The sequence below is a fragment of the Canis lupus genome, chromosome 34, assembly GCF_048164855.1.
Source record: "Canis lupus baileyi chromosome 34, mCanLup2.hap1, whole genome shotgun sequence".
Lineage (NCBI taxonomy): Eukaryota > Metazoa > Chordata > Mammalia > Carnivora > Canidae > Canis > Canis lupus.
The window spans coordinates 7,799,342-7,824,187 of record NC_132871.1 but is presented as its reverse complement, the minus strand read 5'-3'; the positions used below and the strand labels follow the sequence as shown (position 1 = coordinate 7,824,187).

The 24,846-nt window shown below is 39.2% G+C and overlaps 1 protein-coding gene and 2 long non-coding RNA genes across 29 annotated transcripts in view; 2 read left to right on the top strand and 1 right to left on the bottom strand.

The window, feature by feature from the left end:
* ZNF385B (zinc finger protein 385B) overlaps positions 1–24,846 on the bottom strand; it is a 387,675-nt gene that overhangs the window by 118,358 nt on the left and 244,471 nt on the right. Inside the window, exons 1-2 of one of the 15 annotated variants that reach the window (XM_072811288.1) lie at positions 15,639–15,814; positions 12,094–12,164 (exon numbers count right to left, since the gene is read on the bottom strand). The exons of 11 other annotated variants lie outside the window; for them this stretch is intronic. Coding sequence is in view for 1 of the 4 variants with exons in the window: in XM_072811281.1 (XP_072667382.1) it covers positions 446–515 (70 nt within the window). In the remaining 3 variants the exon portion in view is untranslated. Of the gene's footprint in view, positions 1–445; positions 653–12,093; positions 12,165–15,638; positions 15,815–24,846 lie in introns of those variants that run through there. 3 more of the 15 variants (XM_072811291.1, XM_072811281.1, XM_072811290.1) reach the window with 3 other exon arrangements.
* Positions 771–2,314, top strand: LOC140624435 (uncharacterized). Its single transcript, XR_012023926.1, has 2 exons — positions 771–854; positions 1,985–2,314. It is a non-coding gene; the product is annotated as an uncharacterized lncRNA (long non-coding RNA).
* The window catches only part of LOC140624431 (uncharacterized), a 38,542-nt gene continuing 29,607 nt past the window's right edge, over positions 15,912–24,846 (top strand). For 11 of the 13 annotated variants that reach the window (XR_012023917.1, XR_012023914.1, XR_012023919.1 and 8 more), the window contains exons 1-4: positions 15,912–16,105; positions 21,980–22,075; positions 22,668–22,704; positions 24,392–24,675. This is a non-coding gene — a long non-coding RNA (uncharacterized lncRNA). The other 2 variants (XR_012023921.1, XR_012023923.1) reach the window with 2 other exon arrangements.

The following is a 24,846-nucleotide window of genomic DNA, read 5'->3' as shown; positions in this document are numbered from 1 at the left end:
GCTCCACTGAAAGGAAAGAGAACTGAGTTAGAACAGCTGGAGAAGTTTCACTGTGAAGGCAGGACTTAAGTAAGACCTTAAAATATGGGATTCCTTGGTTTTTCCTTTTGCTTACCACCTACATCCAGACTGTGACCAAGTCCTGTCTGTACTCCAGCATAAATTGCAAGTCTTTCTGCTTCTCTCCATGTCACTGCCACTTTCTAGTCCAAGCCATCAACGTCCATCTGGGCTACAGCTAATGGCTCTGAATGGATCTCTCTGGGAGTGTTTATGTTCCCCTATACTTGGTCTCCACATAGCAGCCAAACTGTTTAAAAATACAAATCTTACGTGTTACTCCTAGGCATAATGGCTTCCCACCACGCTCTGAATAAAATCCATCTCCTTACCATGGCCTACAGTTGCCACATGATTAAGTCTCTGCTTACTTCCAAAACCTCACCTTGTATCACCTCCACTTGCTGACCCCTCCCTCTTCCAAGACCTAAGCTTCTTTTCTTTTTCTTGAACATATCAAATTCATTCTTATCTCAAAGGTTTTGTCTTTGCTATTCCCTCAGTGTGGAACTCTCAACCCTAAATTCAGTTGAGTCTCAGCTGAGATCTTTAACAAGGCTTTTCCTCTATTATGCGGTTCTATTTTATTTACTCCATTCACTTATTTGTCTCTAAAATTATCTTGTTTTATTTACTTGTTCCCTGTCTCCTTTGACTACAATGCAGTCTCCATGACAGCAACAGCTGTATTCTAGGTGCTTTATTCCCAGCTTCTAGAACAATGCTAGGCCTCTGACAGACACGCAATACAGATTTTGAATGAATGAACGGCTTTATTTCCCCAGCCTTTTCAGGTATGAAGACACTTTTCACACATGGAATGATTTGAAGGGCTCATTACATATTATTATTCTTTTCTTTCCCATGAGTATTCACTGATTATACACGACGCTCTTATGAAGTCAGGGACATTTAAAATAAAGATATCATTATCACAATAGGGCTGACATACATTTGGCACGGGTATGATATGTGAAATATGGTATTTATTCAATCTACCAAATATGTGGTGCACATTTCCATTTACGGGGACGTGAGGATCCTTTGGCCACAGATGTTATGGGATCACTGACTCATAGGCAGACAATATAAGACAACAGAGGGATGGAAGCCATCCTAGTTAGTGCTTTCTCAATACAGAAGTAAAAACAAACTCAGGTGAAGCCTTATCCTAAACTAAGGATAAACAGACTTGTTTTTTAAACCCCCTCACCTCGACTGTAGAGCTTACTGGTCATTTTCGCAGGTTTGTATACCAACGGCTAACACATTACATTTGTTTATACCAACACTGTTCTAAGCACTTTATGCCTATATTAATTTACTCAATCTTGCAAATTAACACAGTCAGGGAGGAACTTACTATTACCTGCATGTTGTAGATATGAAAACAGAGCACACGAAAATTAAGTATTTTGCTCAAGATCACAAAGCAGGTAAGTGGCAGAGCTGGCAGGCAAAGCCACACTGTCCGGCTCTAGGGTCCATACTTTAACCACTCTGCTGGGCTGCCTTCCTGATATAAAAAGAAGGCACTGCCCTCGCGTTAGGTGGAGAATGTCTCGCATCATACATAGCACATAAGAAAAATTACGTATCAAATGTCGGCTACTTCTAAATATGCATGTTTCCCCCCTAAACACTTCCAAGCGGTGGTGTTCTCTTTATGCCACGTAAAGGTCTGAAATGCTTAGCAGCAAGTGACTTCATGAAGCAAGTTCTGTATCATGTGGGAAATCATGAGGATAATCTAAATCAAATACCAAATCTCACTGTGCCTTAGTATCACGGTGAAAACAGCACGCTCTCCAGGACACACTGTGAAGTCTGAGGTGATAAGATAGCATATCTTAAAATGACTTGAAACCAAAAATGGATTTGTGGTTGTTATTCCCAACTCACCAAGAATGTTCTATTTTGACAGGTTAGAACATGGGGATACAGACTTCACCTTAATATATAAGGTCTTAAAGTATACAAACCTCAGTGATTTCTGCACAGTATCTGGCCGGGCTGTTTATGAAGCAAGTTCAATATTAGCTTACAGAACCAAGACGGAACTCCAGCAAGACTCTGGCTGTACTGTCATTCACACAAGGCCCTTCATTTATTCCCCTCCATCATATCCCCCCCTTTTAAAAGAGATTAATTAGCTACCTTGCAAAATATGAATGAATCAAGGAGGAGTCGAGTCTACTGGGCAGAGCACATGTTATGCAACATGACCCTTATGTAATAAATCTTTTGGAAAGCAGGTCTTCTTTTCCCAGTGGGACCTGTCTTCACTTTTCTCATGTGAGACTTGGCAAATGGGACATTCGGAGTTTGACAGGCCACTTCTCTGCTCCTCAGCTGACAACTATTTTACACAGATGTCAGTTGAAACCCTTACCGGGGCGGGGCACGTAGGGGATCAGAACTTCTGACTCCCATCCAGCGCAGAGAATCCCTCCTCCCTCGGATCTCTGCCTGCCCCCACCCCATCGCACCAGCAGCCCAGCGCTCCTGCAGGGCCGCCCAGCGCCAGGGAGAGGCACTGGCAAGGGGAAGGGATTGGCCGTCAACGTGAAGCTGGCTTCAGGTGTTCCTTTGTAAGAAGTTCACTCCGGAAGACAAATCTCCGGATTTCTGTGATTATTCTTTTATAAAGATTTGGGAGTGAAGGAATTTAGGGCTTTTTCTCATGGTGTGATAGCTTTAGAGTCAGACTCCAGAATCAGGTTTTGCTTGTACTATTTGTTAACTAGTGATGTCACTTTGGGGAATTACTATCTGACCCTCAGTTTTCTCATCAGAAATACCTGCCTTTTTTTAGGTTTGCAAGGGAAAGAACATCATAACACATAAAAATGCTTACTTAGTGCAGTGGCTGGCACAGAGTATGCCTTCAATAAATGTTACTTCTCTCTTTGTTTCTCTAAAACTGAAAAGGCCCAGGTGCTTGGAAGTCGGCTTTTAGAAATGCCTCCAATATCCTCAGCACATCCCATTTTCATTGGCTTTGTTTTTGTTTTGGCTTTACGTTTTTGTTTTGGATTCTTAAGATCCATGGACTCCCTCCTCCAAGAATTCTATGCAATATTTGCAACCATGCTCATTTTGGGGAAAGAGGAGTCAGATTTAATCAATTCTCAAAGGATTCTATGACTCACAGAAAAGTTGTAGGCAAAGTGAATACCTTTTTGTAAATTAAACTTGACTTTTAATGTATTAGAAGAACCAGTGAGCAAAGGAATCCTACGATGAGTCTTTCTGTAAAGCAAATATATACTTGTTTCCTAAACTGCATGTTCAATCCAGAGTTTTTTTAGTTTTTTTTTAAATTTTTATTTATTTATGATAGTCACACACACACACACAGAGAGAGGCAGAGACATAGGCAGAGGGAGAAGCAGGCTCCATGCACTGGGAGCCCGACGTGGGATTCGATCCCGGGTCTCCAGGATTGCGTCCTGGGCCAAAGGCAGGTGCTAAACTGCTGTGCCACCCAGGGATCCCGATTTTTTTAGTTTTTACAAAATATTTAAGATTTTCAATATCAGGTTTGCTTAAACTAGAACTTCAGTGACATTATATGCATAGTAGTAACTTCCATTAATGATTTACGATGTAGACTGGGGTCAAGTTCAGGTTTAGTGTAAACTGAAAAAGAAGAACTCCAAAAGTCCCTACTCTTAACTGGACTTATCCTCTGCTCCAAAGACCTCATTTTATGGATGAAGAAACTGAGGTTCTTAGGGGTTACATGACTTGCCCAAGGTCATTGCAATAGTTACAGACAATAAGACATAACAGCTCTAAAAATAATGACAGTGATTATGATGATGATGACAGCACTATGATCTGTTGAGCATTTACTTGAGCTAAGCCTTTTAAAGGCTTTAACCTCATGTACTTTAGCTACAACCCTAGAGGAAGATTTTATTACCTCCACTCATCAGATGAAATACTCTGCCCAGGGCTCCACAGCCAGTAAATGGACAACTCAGAACTTAAACTGACTCACAACTCAGAACCTGTTTTGGCTTGAAAGACTGTGATTTTAGGCTGCTTCCTGGAATACAAGAGAACAGAGAGTCACATGGTCTCGAAGGAGAAATGAGAGGTTAGTCAGGAAAAATGTATCTACAACCTTCGGATTTTTAAAAAATACGGTATTAGATAGTCCTTGACAATGCTATACCCTCACAGATAGACACTTGTAGTATACCAGGAGTATAAGCTCCCAATATATTCAGATCAACTGCTTGCAATATCACCCTTAGGCACAACTGTCTATGACCAGGCCTCTCCCCAGGCTGCAGGCCAAGGAGATTGGTCCCTGTGGAGTCTATGCTCTCCTCCCCCACATTCTAAGCCACATTCTGGGTATCTGGGATTTCATATGTTCATTCCCAAATGGCTCTAGAACTACTGCCAGGTCTTACATAGGTCTCTTTTCTAGATCTCTGTCCCTTGAGGCAGATAATACCCATGTGGGACCAGCATGGCTGTTTTTAGGGAATGTAGGTGGAGCTTGGCAGCCAGGATTGGGTGTCCATACTCCTGCAGTATGGGACTGGACCAGGGTAAAAAAAAAAAAAAAAAAAAAAAAAGAGGCTGGGACAGGAGCCACTCTGTGCTTCCATGGTCTGGCACAAACTTTGATGTGTCTGGGAATTCTAAAATAATATATGGCCTTCTCAGGTTTTTATGAACATATATTTGTAAAGTATGTATTTGTCAAAGTATAGGAAATATACTTTACCTAGCATCTTAGTGGCTTGAATTTAAACTAGAATAGTTTGTAATAGATACATATGTGCATCAATTTTTTTCCTTGTCTCAGGCCTCACATATTGTGGGACAGGACAAGACAGGCCTGCTGCTTTTCCATTTCCCAGCACTGTTCTTTCTCAGCTTTCTTGGTCTCTAGAGCCCTTGGTATGGCTCCATATCTGCTTTGATTTCTACTTTCCTCACTCTACTTCTACTGATGACTTGGTATGAACTCCACCTTTGTAATCATCATCTGACATTTAATGTGGGCTTATTATAAGCCACTAGGTATTATGTATATAACAATGGACAAGAAACCCTCAGTCCCTGCCCTCATGGAGCTAACTGCCTGTGAAAGCTCCTTTTGAAAATAAAGGCATTTAAAATGCAGCATGACAAGTGTGATGACAGAGGAGTATTGGCTATGCTAAGGGGATGTAACTCTTTCACAGGTGTCCAGTAAGGTTTCCTTGAAAAAGTAAGGTCCAAACGGAAAACCTAGAATAGGATTTACCTAGGCAAAAGGTAGGAATGGGGTAGGAGAAGAGGAGGAGCTGGTTCCTTGTTTGTTTTAAGTAAAGGGGATTGCACATAAGGCCAGGCCTATAGCCAGAGCAAGCGTCATACCCTGACCTGAAAGAGTTTCACCACTGACTGAAGTATTTCTCTGGGGTGAGAAATGTTCCTAGAGAGGTAAACTGGAACAAGACCAATATAGGTCTTATAAGTCATGTTAATGTGTTCAGACTCGACCCAAAGGTGATGGGGAGTGAAAGGCAGATTTTAAAAAGAGCATGACACGATGAGACTTCTATGTTAGGAGCATCAGTGGTTGAAATGCAGATTATGTGTATGTGCCAGAGGAGCTGCTGGGGAAGAGGTGGGTGGGAACAAGCAGGGCTGAAGGTGCTAAGAAGTTCAAGTAGGAGACATTATACCAACCCAGGTGGGAAACAATTTTACCATAAATTGCAAGTCAGGCTATAGTGAGAAGACTGACGAAAGAGGCAGAATCGGTAGGGCATGATCCCTGATTAGATGTGAGGCTAACATCCAGTGGACTAAAGTGAAGCTCCCAGCCTGGGTAGATGGAGGGATCAATCACAGAGAAGAATGCAGAGGGAGGTGAAAGCTTGAAGGGAAATTTGGTTTCTGAGTGTTGACCTCAGCACCACTCCAAGTCACAGTTCTTGATTTTCACCTTTTAATACCACACACTGAGACTGAGTCCAGGGCCTAAGTTTCATACTTTGGAGGTCCCCTCTTCCCACTGTGTCTCACTTGTTTTCTACCATTAAGAGGAGGGGGGGACAAGCAACAGCCAAGAGAAAGGAAATTCTTAGATGACACTCTCACTTATGATTCCCCTGTTAAAGATCATCATTTGTTTTATATACTTTGCTTTCATAAAAATTACCAGGATTATTCAATAAATGACAATGTTTCTGAATTTTCAGTTATGTTTGATATTATAGCAAGGATTCAGATTTAGTCAATATGTCAAGATTTTGCTCTCAAAATTTTTTTTAAAGATTTATTTATTTATTTATTTATGATAGACATAGAGGAGGGGGGAGGCAGAGACACAGGCAGAAGGAGAAGCAGGCTCCATGCCGGGAGCCCGACGTGGGACTCGATCCCAGGACTCCAGGATCGTGCCCTGGGCCAAAGGCAGGCACTAAATCGCTGAGCCACCCAGGGATCCCCCTTGCTCTCAAATATTTAAAGTTAACCTAATAAATGCTGATCCTTTAAAGATGAAGAAAGTTAGAGAATGGCCAAGACCTATCCCTCCCTAACAAATCTTCGCAGACTTTACACATGCATTTCATAGTACATCTATTACAGAAATTAATATTTATCCACATGAGTTACAGTCTTTTCTCAATCTCCTAGAATTTCACATGGGCTATTAATGCCAGAAGGAAAATTTTAAGGAATAGCATTTAATTTTGGATAAAAGGAATAATGCAATTTTATTTTTTTATTTTGCCAGACTAAACATAAACTAATATTCTAACAATCCTTTATGAAGTTAGTAGCTCTCAGGAAAAGGGAAAAACAAAAACAAAAAACAAGCAAAAAAACCCCTAAAGGATGGGTTCAGTTTTTTGAAAACAAACTTTTCAAAGCTCAATGTATCTTCTGCTCAATATTGATGAACATCATCTGCATTATTTATTAGCCATATCATATGCAGTACACTTAGATCTTTTTAAAAAAAGTCTAAAATTTAGGTGAAAAGCCAAATTTAAGAAAGTTACTTTGGAACTTCTTAACAATTGTGCTATGTGAATTTTTAAAATTAAAGAAATAGAAATCAATACTATAAGGAGAAAAAGAAAAATGGATGAGAAAGCTTTCAAGGGCTCTATCAATATTTTAAGCAACTGTAGAGGAAAAAGTCAAGTTGTTGCAGCAGCACTACTGATGTTATTCACATCTAATGCCTATGTGGCTTTGGATAAATATCTTTACTTCTTTATATCTTAATTTTTCATAAATAGAAGATAGAATCAAAACAAACTCACCAAAAGGCCATGGAAAATAAGGTATATGATGAGTTTTGACATGCACTTGATAAAAAAATAGCATTATTAGACCCATCTTATTTTATCTTTACACAGACCTGTATTCCTGTGAACCAAAAGTAACAATTTTTAAAATCATTTCTTCATTGTAATGATCTTTAAGATTGATAACAAAATCTTTCCCCAGGAGAAATGGGAAAATGTAAATTAACACAATGAGAATGCTTCGATAAGTACCACTCATGCCTACATTAAGTGGTTTGAATCCTGTACATAAACTTCATTTTACAGTGGGTAAACCTATCTACACTCCCATCTATTCAGGGAACAACAGAACCGCATCATCTGTGGATAAAATACAGATCTGAACTGATATGAATCAGACAGGTAGCGTCATCCTTATTCAGAGCGCTGTACAATAAAATAGACTTTTCTGTTTATTCTTCTCAAAACTGTTAGGAGTTCACTTAATACAACAAAGTAGAAAGTCCATGGAAGAAGAATCTAAATTATTTCTGTTTGGCTCTGAGCAAGGTATTTTATCTGTTACATCCTGAACAAGGAGGGTGAACTAAAAAATATCCCTGAGTGAACAATGGTAAAATTGGCTGAGTAACCCCGAAAATAATGACTATTGAAACACTCGCATTATAGTCAAATTACTTGTAGCTCTTTGCAGGAGAAGACTATTAAAAGCCACAAAGCCCATAAACAGACTGGATGGAAGTGATGCTAAAAGAAGCTAATCTAATGGCATACTTGCACACGGAGGAAATGACACTCTTCGCATGGCATAAACCATTAACCTAAGAACAGAAACAATGGTGGGCTACCATCTTCCCTGTGGTTCAGGAGAGCTGGGTGAGAGGAGGACTGTGACTGTAGGGCTGGCAGGTTAAAGAGGCCAGGCTAATGAGAGAGAAGTGGGCTTGCTTGCCGTTTCCTTTGTTCTCGGCGTCCTTCCTTCTGGAACTCTCTTTAGCCCTGCCTCCTGGGATATGTCTCTCCAGGCCCTCCTCTGGCCTCTCCCATCAGGTTGCTCTGTCCCTGCAAAGCCTGTTCTTCCTCTTAGGTGTATGTTATTGTTCAGGTTTTAGCAGTGGCTTTCTGCTGGTGGTCCTCTCCACCTTCTCCCCAGATGACCCCTGTCTCTCAAGGCGCTGTCTCTGCTAAAGTCTGCCACTCGGAGCCCCAGCCTCCGCCCCAAGCTTCAGGTATGCATATCCAGTTGCCAACTGGATCCCCCGTAAGCATGTCTAGAACCAAACTTATTTGGCCTGAAAGATTTTACTCTGAAATGTGGGAGAATGAAGTTACTCATTCTAAAGGAATATTCTGAGATAATAAAAGATATATTTAGAAGAGGAAGAGAGCTAGTGCCAAGGAGTGAGAAAGAACATTAACCATATTTCTTATAAATCTTCAGTGTACAAGAATTACATATTTTAACAATATTTTTAACCATCTGAGTACAAATTAAATTTAATATTATTTGAACACCAGGTTCGAATGAAGGGTGGCCCTTTGTTCTGTTGGATTTGTTTTCGCCCCTCACCAAATGTTAAAAGCAGATTGAGAGACAGAAGTAGAAATGCTGTTTATTTGGAATTCTCCTTGGCCTCTACGCATTGCTCCTTTCCCGTGCAAAGCAGAGAAGCTTTCAAAGGCCACTCAGAGTGAGGCTCCACTTGGGAGCTGATGCCGCCCCCTCTTCACTGCAAAATGCTCGACTCAGAGGAAGAATACTGGAAAAAGAAAGAAAAAAAAGGGAAAGCAAAAGGGAAGAACAAACTGTTAACACATTCTCTTTCTTCCCAAATTTGTGTGTGAAGAATAAGTGGTAATTAATTATGCCAAAATGTTTTGGTGTTATCAAAATTTTTTTAAAAGAGTGGGGTGCTCATGTTTTTAGATTATGTTCCCACCTAATGCTAATAACAATACCCACAGGATATTTGAAAAATTTGAAGTTCTAGAGGATTTTCATTGAAAACCTGTTAGAATTTTTCCACGGGTTCATTTTTAAAGCAAACATTGAAAGAAATTTAAATTCTAAAATGACTTCAGAAACACCTGAACTTGATCCTCCCCCTAGACAACTCTTCTCCTCATATTCTTTAAATTAAATGATGGCAACCACCATAACACATGCCTCCTCCCTCTCCTTTTCTTCTCACAGCCACAACAGCCACACAAACACCAGGTCCTACAGGTTTGTGTCCAATATGTCTCAGATTCTCACTCTGACTGACCACTGCCCTACTTCAGATCCTCATCTTTTCCCATCATTATTGGTCTCCTTTATTCCACTTCTATTCTCCTTGGATCCAACTCTCAGACTGCTGTTAGGCAATTTATCAAAAATTCTAATTGACTCTGCTTAAATCCCTTTTTTTCGTTCTATTTCATTTCATCTATGCATAAAATATCTACTGAGGACCAGGACCCGTGTGTCAGATCAATGTACGATATTGGGAATGTGGCATGAAAGAGACCGACAGGGTCTCCATGCCCACAGAGCTTTGCCTTCACTATCAAATTTACATCAATATGGTTTACATGGCCCTCCAAGATGTTAGACCCCTAACTACCATCCGAGTTTCATTTCTCACCATCCTTGTCTCAAATACTACTCAACACACATCTGTTTATAGTTCCCTGTATACTTCATGCTCTTCCTATTTTTCTCCTACTGACCCTTTTCTCTCCACTCTCACTTTATCTGCCTCTTACCATGCATTCTCTAAAAGAGAAAGTCTCTCTCTGACCAACTCAGACTGGGTGAAGTATTCCTCTGCTGTGGTCCTATATAATACCTACATTCCATATCACCATACCTATTACATTGTAAATACCTGTATACACAACACATGAACACAACTCATTTTAGGTACATCTAGTTCTAGACAAACATTTATTTAACAACTACCAAACTCAAATATAATGGCTCATATATTCTATAATAAATTTAGAAAAAAATTAGTGGCAAAGAGGTGGATATTAACAGTTATAATTCAGGGAAGAGGGCAGGAGCCAGGAGGTGTTTGGATCCCAGTTCTAATTCCACATCCATGATGGGTTTTAAAAACTCAGGCAGTTCAATAAATATAGAGTAAATTCAATTGACTGTCTTGTTCTAGTAATCTCTGCTGCACTAGTGTGTTTGCCTTCCTGATTGAGGTATTAATAATTAAGTGTGTTGTGATAAAGTCAGTCCTTTTGCTAAAGGAGAGGGTTTGAGGAAAAACTTAACAGATGGCTTCAAGCATTCTTCATATGAGAATAAAGAACCCAGAAGAAAATCATGGAAGTAGAGAGTAGTCATTACCTGCAAATACACAATTATGACATGGAAAAGTCCTATACCATTGGGCTACTACTGTAAAAACTAAGACTTTCTTTGAGCCCTTCAGAACACTCCATGAGACAAAAAGCAGGCTACCCAGGCCCAGCTGGACTGAAGGGATCTTGTTTTTTGAGGCCAGTATTAGTGGGGAAGTAAGCCAAAGCTGCCTCCTCAGATGAGATCTTGGAATAATTTCTTTTTTCCATTTTAAGCTGCTTCTAGTTCTAATTAGAGCAGATAATATGAAGTTGATTATATATCAGACATAAAATCTCATAGTGAAACATAAAGTTTCTCTAATAACCAGTGCCCAAAGTGTCCATAAATATAGACCTTTTACATCTGTAAGACCATTTACTATAATTCTCTAATTATACAGAGCTGGTATCTACTTTAAATAGAAACTTTGCCTGTGTATGTCAGTATATTTCTAGTAGAAATTGTGGCAACTAGACCTGTGCTGTTTTATAATTACTGATCTTGAGGAAAAAAAAAATCAGGTTAATGTAAGGGTTTACACAAACCTTGTAAGTTGTATAACTTCTCATTAGAAAAAAAACTATAATTGATTTTTAACAAAATTTTAGATAATTATTTTTCAGTGTTCTTAGTAAATGAGTTAGATGAATGCTAGTTATGCCCACAGTAAGGAAAATAATGAATAAAATAATTGTTTTGTGGTCTGTACTGTCTTTGTTAGAAACAAAAAACATAAAACAAAACAAAAGAAGAACCCCAAACAACAACAAAAAAAACCACACACACCAAACTACTCGTGGCTATGAATATTAGTGTGCTTGGATTTCTGTAAGTTTCCTCAGACTGGTATATTTAATTCTCATAATGTTTGTAAACTGACAGATGTCCATTTTTCATATTAATAAATTATTAAATTTTTTCTGCTTTGGCAATTATTCATTATTTAATTACATACTTATGTGGTATTACCATTGGCTAGACACCGTAGACATTACTTTCCTTAACTAGTGACTCTGCCCTGAATATGGGATGTGTGTGTGTATGTGTGTTTGCATATGTGTGTCTGTGCATGTATCCATATACGCCAAGAGATTCTTCATACATGTTTATGTGTTGCACATTTCAGTACTATAGATTCACTCATTAGATTAAACCCATTTATGCATTCATTCAAGTTATTTCTTAATCATCTACCATGAGCCTGGCCCTGTGTTTATCACGAGGGAGACGTGGTCCCTGCTCTCCAGAATCGAACAGAGAAAACAAAATGAACATATGGGACAAAGGCAATGAATGAGTTATACATACAGAATAATGTGTAACTCTTCTTTCTGAGTACATACTACAACTTAAACCAAATCTTAAGACTATAATAAGTATACACAAAGTAAGCTGTTATAATAAGTATAGTCATCTTGCCTTCTCAAATCAAAATCATCAGAGGGTATGTGTGGGTATCTTGCTCATATGAGTAGTCACACTGACACCATCTATGAAGCATAGAAAGAAAATGATTTTATGTTATTTTACACCTTATTTATCTATATATTCATAATTGCTCTGCCCAGATGCTGAGAACTATTTAGGATCATCTCAAGTCATTAGTATTATTAATTCCCAATCAAGACAGGCCAGAATTTACTAACTCATGCACCTAATGGGAAGCATTCCTTTTACCCTTCAGTCACTAGACTGTGTTCCTGAAGCCTGAAAGTCATATTGGGCCTTCACTGTTGGTTCAGCTGATCACAAATCAGAGGAAATGGCATTTACATTGCTAGTAGACTTTGCTCCAAAGTATTTTTAACTCCAGGTTTGGTGTAGTTTCTTCTATCTGAGAAAAGTTCATTTGATCTCCTGCATGAAACTAATCAGAACTAATTATCTGAATGGGAATATTCCCTTACTCATATACCCACAAAAATGTACACCTATTAAATCTAGAAATGTATGAAATTCTCTAATTAGTTATTTCATATGAGAATGAGGACTAGTATGCACAACAAATTAAGGTATGTATTATTAATTTATCCTGACATACACATTAAATGACCCGACAAATCTGGGTTCATTAGGAGAGAACCTCCTAGTCATTCATTACGGTTGACAGCCTATGTAACAATGACCTCTTATGTTAGGCTTTTAGAATCAGACTAATAGAAAAATATGTATTTTGGTAGAGATTAAATCCTGCATAATGTGGAGAACAACTGCAAATAATTGGACTTTTCTGTAGAGCAAATTTCAAGCAGTTAAATCTTTGCTTTTTTTTCATGTTCCTTTGATCACAATTATGAGCATACTATTGGCTTACTGGTGAGAGATGGAAAACAAGAATTCCAAACTCAGTTAACTCTATTAATGAGCACTAAATGACCTCATGCCAAAGCCAGATAAAAAAATTGTATTGGCTTACTTAAAGTATAACTGGTAGAGTTTAAAATATCTGCTAATTGTTAACTGTTTTAATCTGCTACTTGACCAGGCAAGAATAAATATACACACACAGAGACAGATATTCAGGTGGCAATTAAGGTGCTCGTGTCTCATATGATGAATTTTATAATATTTAAAAACATGTAAAGTGTCCTGAGATCAGTCAGTAGTGTACATAATTTTGAATATTTTATCAAGTCCAATAAAATGTATAAATTTGGTTTCACAGTTAAACTCAATGCAATAGGATTTGATATGTCCTTAAAAATAATAACCAACAATTTTTAACAATTTTCTGTGCAGTAAGTGTTATGCTGATTTCTATGCACTACATAATTTAATTTTCATTAGAATCCTATGAGGTGGACTCTATTATTTCCATGTCACAGAGAAGATTGAGAAATTTTAGTGAGTTAAGTAACTTGCCCACTTGCTGTTAATAAGTGACAGAACTTGGATTAAAACCAAACTTTAGTGACTCCAGAGCCAAATTCTAGCTCATATATGGTGCTCTGTGAATTAGAAATTGGAAGGCCTGGAATAGAGTCTCAGTGTCAATCAATTATTAGCCCTGAGACCTTAGGGAAATTACTAAACTTCTCCAAACTTCAATTTTCTAATGTATAAAATAGAGCCATATCCCAACCATTCCTTCAGAGCTGCCATGAGGATTCAAGAGATAATGTAAGCAAGGAAACTATAGAGCACTCTACAACTATCACTTCATTATATTGTAATATCTTAACATTTTGCAACTCCCAAGGCATTATGTAGGGCTAAATAATGACATTAGACCAAATATCTCCTTAGAGTAAGAGACTTTAGGAAGCTATCAGAGCAATCTCCCACCATAGGAAATTTTACGGAGGTTGCCCAGGGTGGCACAGGATAATCAGAAAAAAAGTCACCCTTTGTGGATGCCATGATAAATGAAAGGGAGATCAGTGCTAATCTGAGCACTGTTTTATTATTATTATTTATTGGGAGAATGTTTTTATTCTCCCAAAATTCATATGTCGGCACCCTAACCCCAATGTAAAAATAGATTGGAGATCGGGTCTGATACTCAGAGTGCTAGTTAAATGAGGTCAAAAGGGTGGGGCCCTAATCCAAGACAGCTAATACCCTTATAAGAAGGGGAAGAGAGTGGCCCCTGCCCGGGTGGCTCAGTCAGCTGGGCATCTGCCTTTGGCTCAGGTCATGATCTCAGGGTCCTAGGATCAAGCTCCAAGTTGGGCTCTCTGCTCAGTGGGGAGTCTGCTTCTGTCTCTCCCTTTGCCCTTCTTCCTACTGATGCTCTTTCTTTCTCTCTCTCTCTCAAATAAATAAATAAAATCTTAAAAAAAAAAAAGAAGAAGAAGAAGGGGAAGAGATACCAGAATACTCTCTCTGCCATGTAAGGACACAGAAAGAAGGCAACTACTTGCAAACCAGGAAGCCAGTTCCCACCGAAAACTTGATATTGGACTTCATGATCTCCAGAACTGTGAGAAATAAATATTTGATGTTTCAGTGACCTGGCCTATGGTATTTTCCTATGGCTGCTCAAGCCATCTAATACAACCAAATTGTGCTCACCCCTATGCTACCAACACTACCAGAAGGCAGAGCCACCTGAACCCCGGCCAGCTGTCAGCTGGAGGACAGCGTGGTCTGCTAGATCACATGAGAGGCTGACCCTCTGCAGTTAGGACCCATGGAATGTAAGAATGTTCTAGGCAAGCTTAGCGTGAATGGAGCTCAGAATAAACTGCTTTGCCTAGAACACAACTGTTCAAGTTTAGCAGATCACAGTAAATATCCTCAGGAAAACAACCAAACCAAACTGATAGAAAAAATGAAAAAAAAAAAAAAAAAAAAAAAAAGCTCTGAAGATGCAGCCCCATGTCTGTAAACATAAATCATTGCCAAAAGCTGAAAACTGAATCCGTGAAAAGAGTGGAAAAGTCCTGATTAAGAAAATTACAGCCAAGCAAACAAAAGAATTTCTACGTTAAAAATAAGCGGTATAGTGCACTTCAGATCTTTCCTTTTTCACAAGAAGAGCACAGCTACTTCTTCATTAATCTACCGGAGTTTCCTGAGCTAGGAGGATGGTGGGCTGAAGTCATTACATACAGAAACAAGTACAAATGGAAATATTACTCCTGCAGCTTCTTTTTCCTTAGGATGATAGAAACCTTATGGCTTGGGAGTTGTGTTCTAATTTGCAAGAAGATAGGCAAGTTTTCAAGTCAAAACTGAGCTTCTGGGCAGCCCTGGGTGGCTCAGGGGTTGAGCATCTGCCTTGGCCCAGGGCATGACCTTGGAGACCCTGGGGTCAAGTTCCACGTCGGGCTCCCCGCAGGGAGCCTGCTTCTCCCTCTGCCTGTGTCCCTGCCTCTCTCTGTGTGTCTCATGAATAAATAAATTAAATCTTAAAAAAAAAAAAAGCAAAAAAAAAAACAAAAAAAACCTGAGCATCCCAGGAAGACCTGTCCTAAAATCTGAGTAATGCAAAGCAGAGTTGATAGCATGTTTCTACTCACCCTCTCCTTTTACACTAATCACCTTCCAGATGATTTGGTTCTAGAGGAACATTTATTCCATGGGAGGCACTATTCCCGGGGCTTATGGCAGCCTCTGCTAGTTTTCCTGCCAATCTCCAGGATACCAGGAGTTACCAGTTTAGCAGAAGCTTCCCAGATAGGGAGAGCATTTCCCGACTTCCCTTGCAGCTATAGGCGGGACCACGTGACTAAGTTCTGGCCAATGAGGTGTGAGTGGAAGTGATAACTTCCGGGTCATTCCTTAGAAGGAAAGGTGTGCTTCCGGTAGCTTTCCTTCCCTCTGGTGGCCTGGAGTGTGGAAGTGGTGGTGAGTTGGGCGTGTAAAGCCAAAAAAAACAAAAGCAAACAAAAAAAAATGAAAACACACGCAGACCAGAGGTGGCTAAGCAGCAAGACAGAGGAGCCCCGCCTGCCCAGGAGCTGTTAAACCATTTCTGGATTGTTAGGTGAGACTGAAGCAAGCTTTTGTGTCTTGGGAAAGCCACTGCATTCTTTTTTTTTTTTCTTTTTTTCTTTCTTTTCTTTTCTTTTTTTTTTTTTTTAAGCCACTGCATTCTTGAGCTCTTGTTACAGTAAATCTATTCTGCACGGTCACTGACAGACGACTGTACATACATGAGGCATTACTGTCCCAGTCTTACTGGGGAATCGAGGTTTAGGAGGTTAAAGAACTTTCTTACAGTCACAGGCAGGTGCTTACAGGTAGGGCTGGGATTTTAATCAAGTGTCTCCCCCATTAGGTCTCTTTTATACGAATAGAAAATCACTAATTTATAGAAAATCAGTATCATGCAGCTTTCTGATCCCTCATGAGTTAATCTGATAGGATTGATTATAAAGAGGCTCCAGTTTCCTTGAATTAGAAGCAGTGCTACAAGCCCCTATATTTCTTCGTCTTCTTTTTTTTTTTTTTTTTTTAGGATTTTATTTATTGATTCATGAGAGACACAGAGAGGAGAGAGAGAGGCAGAGACACAGGCAGAGGGAGAAACAGGCTCCATGCAGAGAGCCTGACGTGGGACTCGATCCAGGGTCTTCAGGGTCATGCCCTGGGCTGAAGGCAGGCGCTCACCCGCTGAGCCACCCGGGTGTCCCAAGCCCCTATTTTTCTAATAAAGTGCTTGATTATTACCTACTCCTCCAGGACCTACCCCTCAAAAAAATGATCCACTAGAAAAAATTATAAAGGGGCGCCTGGGTGGCTCAGCGGGTGAGCGTCTGCCTTCGGCTCAGGTCATGATCCCAGATTCCTAGGATCAAGTCCCACAAGGAGCCTGTTTTTCCCTCTGCCTGTGTCTCTGCCTCTCTCTGTGTGTCTTGAATGAATGAATGAATGAATGAATAAATAAAATCTTTTAAAAAAATAAAAATTATAAAGAACAAGTATGTTGATTCTCCTGGACTATGAAGTGGAGGGCTAGCCAGAGTGCTGTAATTATTTATAAAATAATATACTGAAAACTCACAATAACTCAGAAACAGCAGAGGTCTTTCTGGTATACATTTTCTTCCCTAACGTCATCCCTATGTTAACATATGAATTTGTTCTCAGAAAGAACCGTAATAAATGCATTCACTCACATTCAACAGACATTTACTGAGCCTGGTCTATGTCAGGTACTCCTTTAGGTTCTGAGGAAACAACAGGGAACAACCTGGACAAAGTCCCCACACGCCTGGAGATCACACTCAAATGCACCTACTGTAGGTAATGAATATCCTACACAAACGAACACAACAGGCTTTCAGTGTGCATCAGTGATTCATGTTTTTAAAAATAAACTTTGGCAATAATTTTAAGTTCATAGAAAAATTACAAAGATGATACAGAGAGTTCCCATATACCCCTCACTCAGTTTCCTCTAGTGTCAACATCTTATATTATTACTGTGATACATTTATGAAAAGGAAGAAGCCAATATCGGTACATTTCTATTAGCTAAGTCCAGAATATATTCAGATTTCACTAGTTTGTTTATTTATTTTTTTTAAACTAAGGTCCTTTCTCTGTCCAGGCGGGATCCAGTCCTAGCCTACCACATTACAGTTACACCTCAAGTTTCCTTAGTTGTCCCTAGTCTGTGACAGATTCTCAGTTATTCCTCTTATTGTGGCCTGGACAAGTTTGAGGAGGTGGTTTGTGAATGTCCCTCAATTTGGGGTTGTCTAATCTTTTTTTTTTTTCATAATTGAATTGGAAGTTTGGTTTTTTCTTTTTCTTCTTTTTGAAGAATATCACAGAGGTAGAGTGCCCTTTTCATCACTTCATACCAAGGGATAACAATATGACTTATTACTGGTGATGTTAACACTGATTTCTACGGATTCCTGGTTCTGTCTGTTGGAAAATACTGGGTGTGCTTCTTGCTACTGAGATAAGCTCCATTTCTGTAAGCCTGTATTAAAATATAGTAAATTTATTTGGGGATACATTCATACACATAGGCACATGACATTGAAGCAGTAAAATAATGTTAAGTATAGAGTGGTAAAATGAATTCTTAAGTGCTACATTTCTATTCTTTATAGTCAAGATGTTAGGTCTTAAAGAATTTACATATAAGCACACTCACTATATCAGAATGCATTTTGGAAGGCTCCTTAAAAGAGAGGAATCATCACCATCTTCATTCTGTCCCCAAATCTGCTGCTTGGCACACACAAGTGGTGATTGGTGCTCTAGTGGCATTTTGAATATCAGGGCCATATTTCAGCATTGATACAGTATTGAGCCCAAAAGAACCTGGATTCCTTAATGACTCTGTGGAGGCATCAGGATTGCAGACCTCCAGCCTTATTTTGTGTAGGAAAAAATAAACTGTTTAAGCCATTATTATCAGGGCTCTTTTTCCGAGTCAAATGCAATTCTTAATATAGGTAGTTTGGAGAAGAGGCAGAGAAGTAAAGATTTACTGAGAACACTGGGTACCAAGTACTTTATATGCTTTAGTTCATGTCATCATCAAAACAAAACAAATTTGAAAAAACGAAAGATCAATGACACTAAAACTCATGCATAGGTTTTTAGGATTACAAAACTCAATATTAAAACTAAACCAGAATTTGAACTGGGGCACCTGAGTGGCTCAGTGGTTGAGCATCTGCCTTTAGCTCAGGTGATCCTGGGGTCCTGGAATCGAGTCCCGCATAGGGCTCCCTGCAGGGAGCCTGCTTCTCCCTCTGCCTGTGTCTCTGCCTCTCTCTCTGTGTGTCTCTCATTAATAAATAAATAAAATCTTAAAACATAAACCAAACTATGTTTTCCCATCATAGCATGCTAAAATGTCTTGTTTATTGTAAGTATCAGGACCTATGTTGATTATTAGCAATGGGTATAAATGCATATATTATTTTACTTCACTCAACAAGTAATAGAAGACAATATTTAAATAAGTAAAATGACATATATTTAAATATGCAACAAAATAGAAACATGCATCCATAGTTTGAGTCTTCCCATTTCCCTCCATGGGAAATTCTAATCGGTACCTCAAACAGTACAAGAGGCATCAAGGCAACTTCAGGAGTGAAACTTCAAACTTCTTGTCCTCAGCCCACAGGTAACTATAGATTTTCTCTCTGGGCTAGGAAGGGAAACCAATCAAACCACTGCATCAATCTATCCACCTACTTATGCATTCATATGTACTGAGCACCTACTACATGTTGAACAACCTGTTACTTCCTGTGTATACAATGTTGAGTAAGACACACAGTCCCTGTTCTCCAAAAGCTTATAGTTCAGTGGAAGAAACAGAAAAATATACAATTAGATCAGAACAGGGTTTTTCAAGTTCAGCACTAATGACATTTTGTACTAGGTGATCTTTGTGTGGAAATCTGTGCATCGTAGGATATTTAGCAGTACCCTGGCCTCTCCTTACTGGATGTCAGTAACACCTCAACCCTTTGTTATAACTGAAAGTGTCTCTAGACACTTTCAAATGTCAAATATCACTTGTCAAATGTTCCCCGGGGGTAGAAATCACCCTTCTAACCCTCTCCCATACTTTAGAGATAACTACTGCAATAAAATACAAGCTACCATAAAATCACAAAAGATGGGCATCTAACCATAGAGGCCTGGGTCAGAAAAGTTTTCTGGAGAAAGTAAATCCTTAATAGTGGCTTGAAAGTTCTGTAAAGTGCAGCCAGATGAAGCAAATGATTATATGTGTTTTTATATGTGTATCAAGAAGGCCTGCTAAGCATGTGCAAAGACTCAGAGTTTATAAGGAGTATAACACATCTGGGGGAATAAAGGTAGTTTAGCACACTTCGAATGGGAGGTATGTATAAAAGGGAATTATGAGAAGTTGCTTATACCTACAGAGGAATATAGGGGTCTAATCATGAGAAGGTAAGAGACTGTAATCACAACAGGCAAATATTTGAGGAGAGAAGGAATTCAGTTTTAGATGTGTTGAATTTGAGTTACCTGAGGGACAACCAGGTGAAGATGTCCAACAGGAAGTTAAATTTTCATTTCTGGGACATATGCCATGACTCAGGCCAGAGAATGAACACCATCTACATATAGAAGCCATATGTGTGGATGAAATGACCTAGGAAGAGTACAAAGTGGAAGGAAGAGACCACAGGCCTGACAGTGGTCGAGTGGACAGGAGTGAGGGAAAAACAAGAGTGATCATGATGTCACAGGGAGAGTTTCATAAACACGGCATAAAGGTCAAATCAGATGAGGGGTGAGAAATGTCCAGTGGAGCTGGCAATTAGGAAGACATGATGGCCTTTGGAAGAGCCACCGTATTGGTATGTTCTGGGCTGGAGTGGATAGGATGGGATCAAAGAGAGACACTTTTAAGAAATTTGTAGAAAGTACTGGAATGATGTAAAGAAGGGTATGCATGGTAGAATAAGTGACACGTACACCCAGCGTCAAAAGGTGCGTGGGGATGGATAAGAAGAATTTTAAGCAAGAGTTCTGACTCCAGGTTAGCTGTGGATATTGCTTATAGGCTCTGTTCTTACTTTTGGCTCTCGGAGTCTCCTGGGTATTTATATTAAGCTACCTCATAGAATTTCTGAATGTAAGCACAACTGGATTGTTTTTGCTTCTTCACAGCATGCCACATGATTCAGGGTGACTTTACAGTATCTATTTACTTGTCTGTGGTATGTCCTCTGAACAAAGAATCAATAACACCCGACTTACTGTGCACTAACTATATAGAGTTCCCTTTAAAAATACAATATTCCAATAGTCTAAAAGCAAGAACTCAGAACAATAAGGCATTTTAGAGCTTTTTTAAAACTCTAAAAATATTTTTTTCATTAAATGTATGAAAATCTTTCCTTTGAGAGGTTTTGATCTAGCTGTCTTGGAATAACTGACTCATGGAAGACAAAAGCTGAAACGGGGTTTAGAGACCTTCCACCTCCTTCCTTACCCCTCACGCATTCAGTGTTTTTAGAGGAATCACTTCCTCATGTCTTACAGTTCTTGCCCTTCCACCCCATAGCTACTGCTGTCACCTTTGTCATCTCTCCTGTGTGCCCCTATATGGCTTCCTGACTGCCTTCCTCGTCTCTAATCTGTGCCCTCTTCAAACCTTTGTCATAACTTTCTAGAGTGATCTTTTAAGAGCACATATTTGGATAGTTCCTAAGTTCTCCCTGGAACTACTTGCGTCATGGGTTCTCAAAAAATTCAGAAACTTTACATCATATAAAGCCTTTTCCATTTGTCCCAGCCATTCTTTGCATATTTCATCTCTTCATGCTTATATCCCATCCATACAGGACATCTGTTAGATCCTGAGGCTTTATACTGACTTCTTCCCACAGGCCTGTGTTCTTATACTTCCATCCACTGTTCATCTAGAGAACAATATTCAAACATCTTCTTTCTAAAGTCTTTGTCAATCTTCTTTCCCTCACCTAAACCCAAACAAGGTTGACCACTCCTCTTTTGGTGTTCCCCTAAATATATAAGGTATCACTGTATACCTTATACAAATTTGTGTAATAGTATCAAACTGCTTTACTGCCTGCATTAGTTTTTGTAAGTCTATCTTCTATTGAGCTCTCAGCTCCTTAAAGATAAGGGCTGCTTTTTATTATTATTTTTTTTATGTCTCACTGAAACATGGTATTTACCAGGAGCTAAGTAATTATCTGTTGAATGAATCTACTCCAAGCCTCTATTAATACCAATAAGGGAACAAGGTCCAGAGAAAAGTTAAGTGACTTACCCAAGGCTACCCATCGAATGAGTGTCAGGATGGGGAACAGAAGCCATAGATATGGCCTGACTTTATTTTTTTTTAAAGATTTATTTATTTATTTGTTCATGATAGAGAGAGAGAGAGAGAGAGAAGGAGAAGCAGGCTCCAGGCCAGGAGCCCGACGTGGGACTCGATCCCGGGACTCCAGGATCGCGCCCTGAGCCAAAGGCAGGTGCTAAACCACTGAGCCACCCAGGGATCCCCTGGCCTGACTTTAAACTAGGGCTCTTCTCTGGGAAACAAACAAAGGGTAATAGAAGGGGAGGTGGGCTGGGGGATGGGGTGACTGGGTGATGGGCACTGAGGAGGCACTTGACGGGATGAGCACTGGGTGTTATATGATATGTTGGCAAATTGAACTCCAATAAAAAAATAAACAAGAACACCCCCAAAAAACAATAAACTAGGGCTCTTAAATATTTTCCCAGATGCTACTTCATCTGTTTGAAAAGAGAGCCCAGGGCCTAAATTTGTGGCTTGCTAACTTGATTGAACAAAGTTTTGATATAGAATATTTAAGTGACTATTTGATGGGAACATTTTCTTTTCTGATTGAGAGAAAACAGGTAGATAATTTTAAAATGATGTGTTATTTGATTTTATTCTCACCTTCTTCCCTACTATTTGCTCCTTCTACCGGATTGACTTCACCAATTAACATCTAGTTAATTTCAAAATCATACATTCAAAAATTTCAAAATCCATAAGTAGATACTAGCTAAAGACAAACTAAGTGCTACCACATTCTTCTTGTTGACAGAAGGAAAAAGAAACCCGTCTTGGATGAAGAATTTACTGTATGTATTTGATACAACAATAATCACTAGTAGGTTGAAATTGGTTTTGTTTGTTTTTGCTGTTTAAAGATATGAATAAAAAAAAAAAGAGAGAGAGTAATAAATTCTAGTCTCCCTTGGAATTAGGTTGCCAGACATGAGGGGAGTAAATTTGCATTAGGTTACTTTTTTTTTTTTCCCTAAATGACCATGAAGATAACTAGCTCATCCTTTTCATTCATTCATTCACAAATAAAACAGAACATTTAACTGGTAAATATGTTTTATTTGGAATGCTTTAATAGTTCTTAGTATATAACATTAATATGTAAAGGCCTTAAAGAGTCCATTAAAACTCTGCACAACAAGCTGTATTTTAATAATGCAGAGACTATGTGAGATGGAGGCCAATTTCTGCCGTTTAGATAACATAAGCAAAAACAATTTGCCTGAAAGAGCTGAAGCTTATAAGTAAAAGAGGTTTAAAATGCACAGGTCCTACAGATGGCAGAACTTAACAGCAGCCTCAGGAGCACAGAAAAAGAAAAGATAAAACAAATTCCCTCCAAACCCAGGCTTCTTTCAAGTCTTCTACTCAAAAGAGGATCTAGGATGCTAATGAATATTCAACTTTCAGTTTCTTCTAATAATAAATTCCATTTCTAAATCTATGAAGTAAAACAAACTTGCACTATGTTTAGTTTTTCTCAAAAGATAAAGTGGTCTTTCAGATTCCTTTAGGAGTTGATGGTACTTGACTATAAAAAGACTTGACACACCGAGTCGGGGTGAAACACTGAGTGCCATTTTGTCAATGGCAGTTCCTAACCTCCACTGGTAAGGTGAGCATTTTGCAGGCTCTTTTCTCTGGATCAGCAAAACTCGCAATATAAAGAAATCCTCTTCTGCTGGGGCAGATTTTCATTTCAAGGAGGAGGAATGAATGAGAAAGACAGGTTTTTCTCATCTTTATATTGAACATCCACAAGTCAAGACCGAGTCCTGCCATCATTCCTCATGCAAACAGAGAGGTAGGGGGTGGTTCTTTGAGTTCCATCAGACTTACCTACCGTAGTTGCTAAAATCATCTTCCAACTTAGTCTCTCTCTCTCTCTCTCTCTCTCTCTCTCTCTGTCAGGAAGTTGCCTGAGGCCATGAAAGCCACTCATTCATCACCTGCCACACCACAATGATTCTCTGAGCAGACATCCTGGGCTGGCATAATTTGCTTGGCAGCCCTGAGGTCAGCCTGCCTAGTGACTGAAAATCTTTTCCATCTTGAAATGTTACAAGGCATTGTCCTTTGTATACATGGATGATGTTCCTGACTCACCATCCATGGTGGTGAATCTGAAGAGCAAAATGTGACGATACAGTAGGGCTGAGCATGAAGGCTGTACATGGAAGGAAAATTTCACAAAATGACAGGAATTCTTGAAAAACTCTGCACTGTAGAAAGAGCTCTGCATTAGTCTGTACCTTAGGCTTTTAGAAGCCTGTTCCCATCCAACCCAATACCTCCAGCCTCTCTGATATTTTTCATATATTGGTCTTAGTTTCTAGGCAGATTTCTATTATCTGGAACAATTCCATACATTGACTCGTACAGGGATAAAGGAGCATTAAATAATAATCATACTCAAGCATTTTGGGAAAAATTAAGAAAGGTATGCCGATTTTAATTTTGAATTTTCTTTTTACTTGTCAGTTCGCCTCTCAGACTTCATGCCAGCAGGGAATAAAATCATCATTACCCTCTAGTTGCTCAATGGGCATACATAAAACAAAGAGGGGGCTTAACTCTGATCTAACTAAGTGGCCTGATTTCTGCTCTGAAGGATCCAGCTTCCTGTCCATTCTCCTATCAAATTCAAACCAGATAGAGCTGCCCAGACACATACATTCTGTAGGGAAAGGAGAGCAGTGAAGAAGAAAACAAAAGGAGGTCAGGGAAAGGGAGACCATCTATTTATTTCTGAAGTGGGCAAACTGGTGAGTTGTATTGGCATTTCTTTAATTCAAAGCAATTACCTGCCTCCCATCCCCCCGAGAGGGGGAAGAAAACAGGCAGTTCTCTCCCACTCCAGTCAAAGCTCAGACTATATAACTATTTCCTATTTATATATATCTATCGACATTGGACCTGATACATTTTACTCTGGG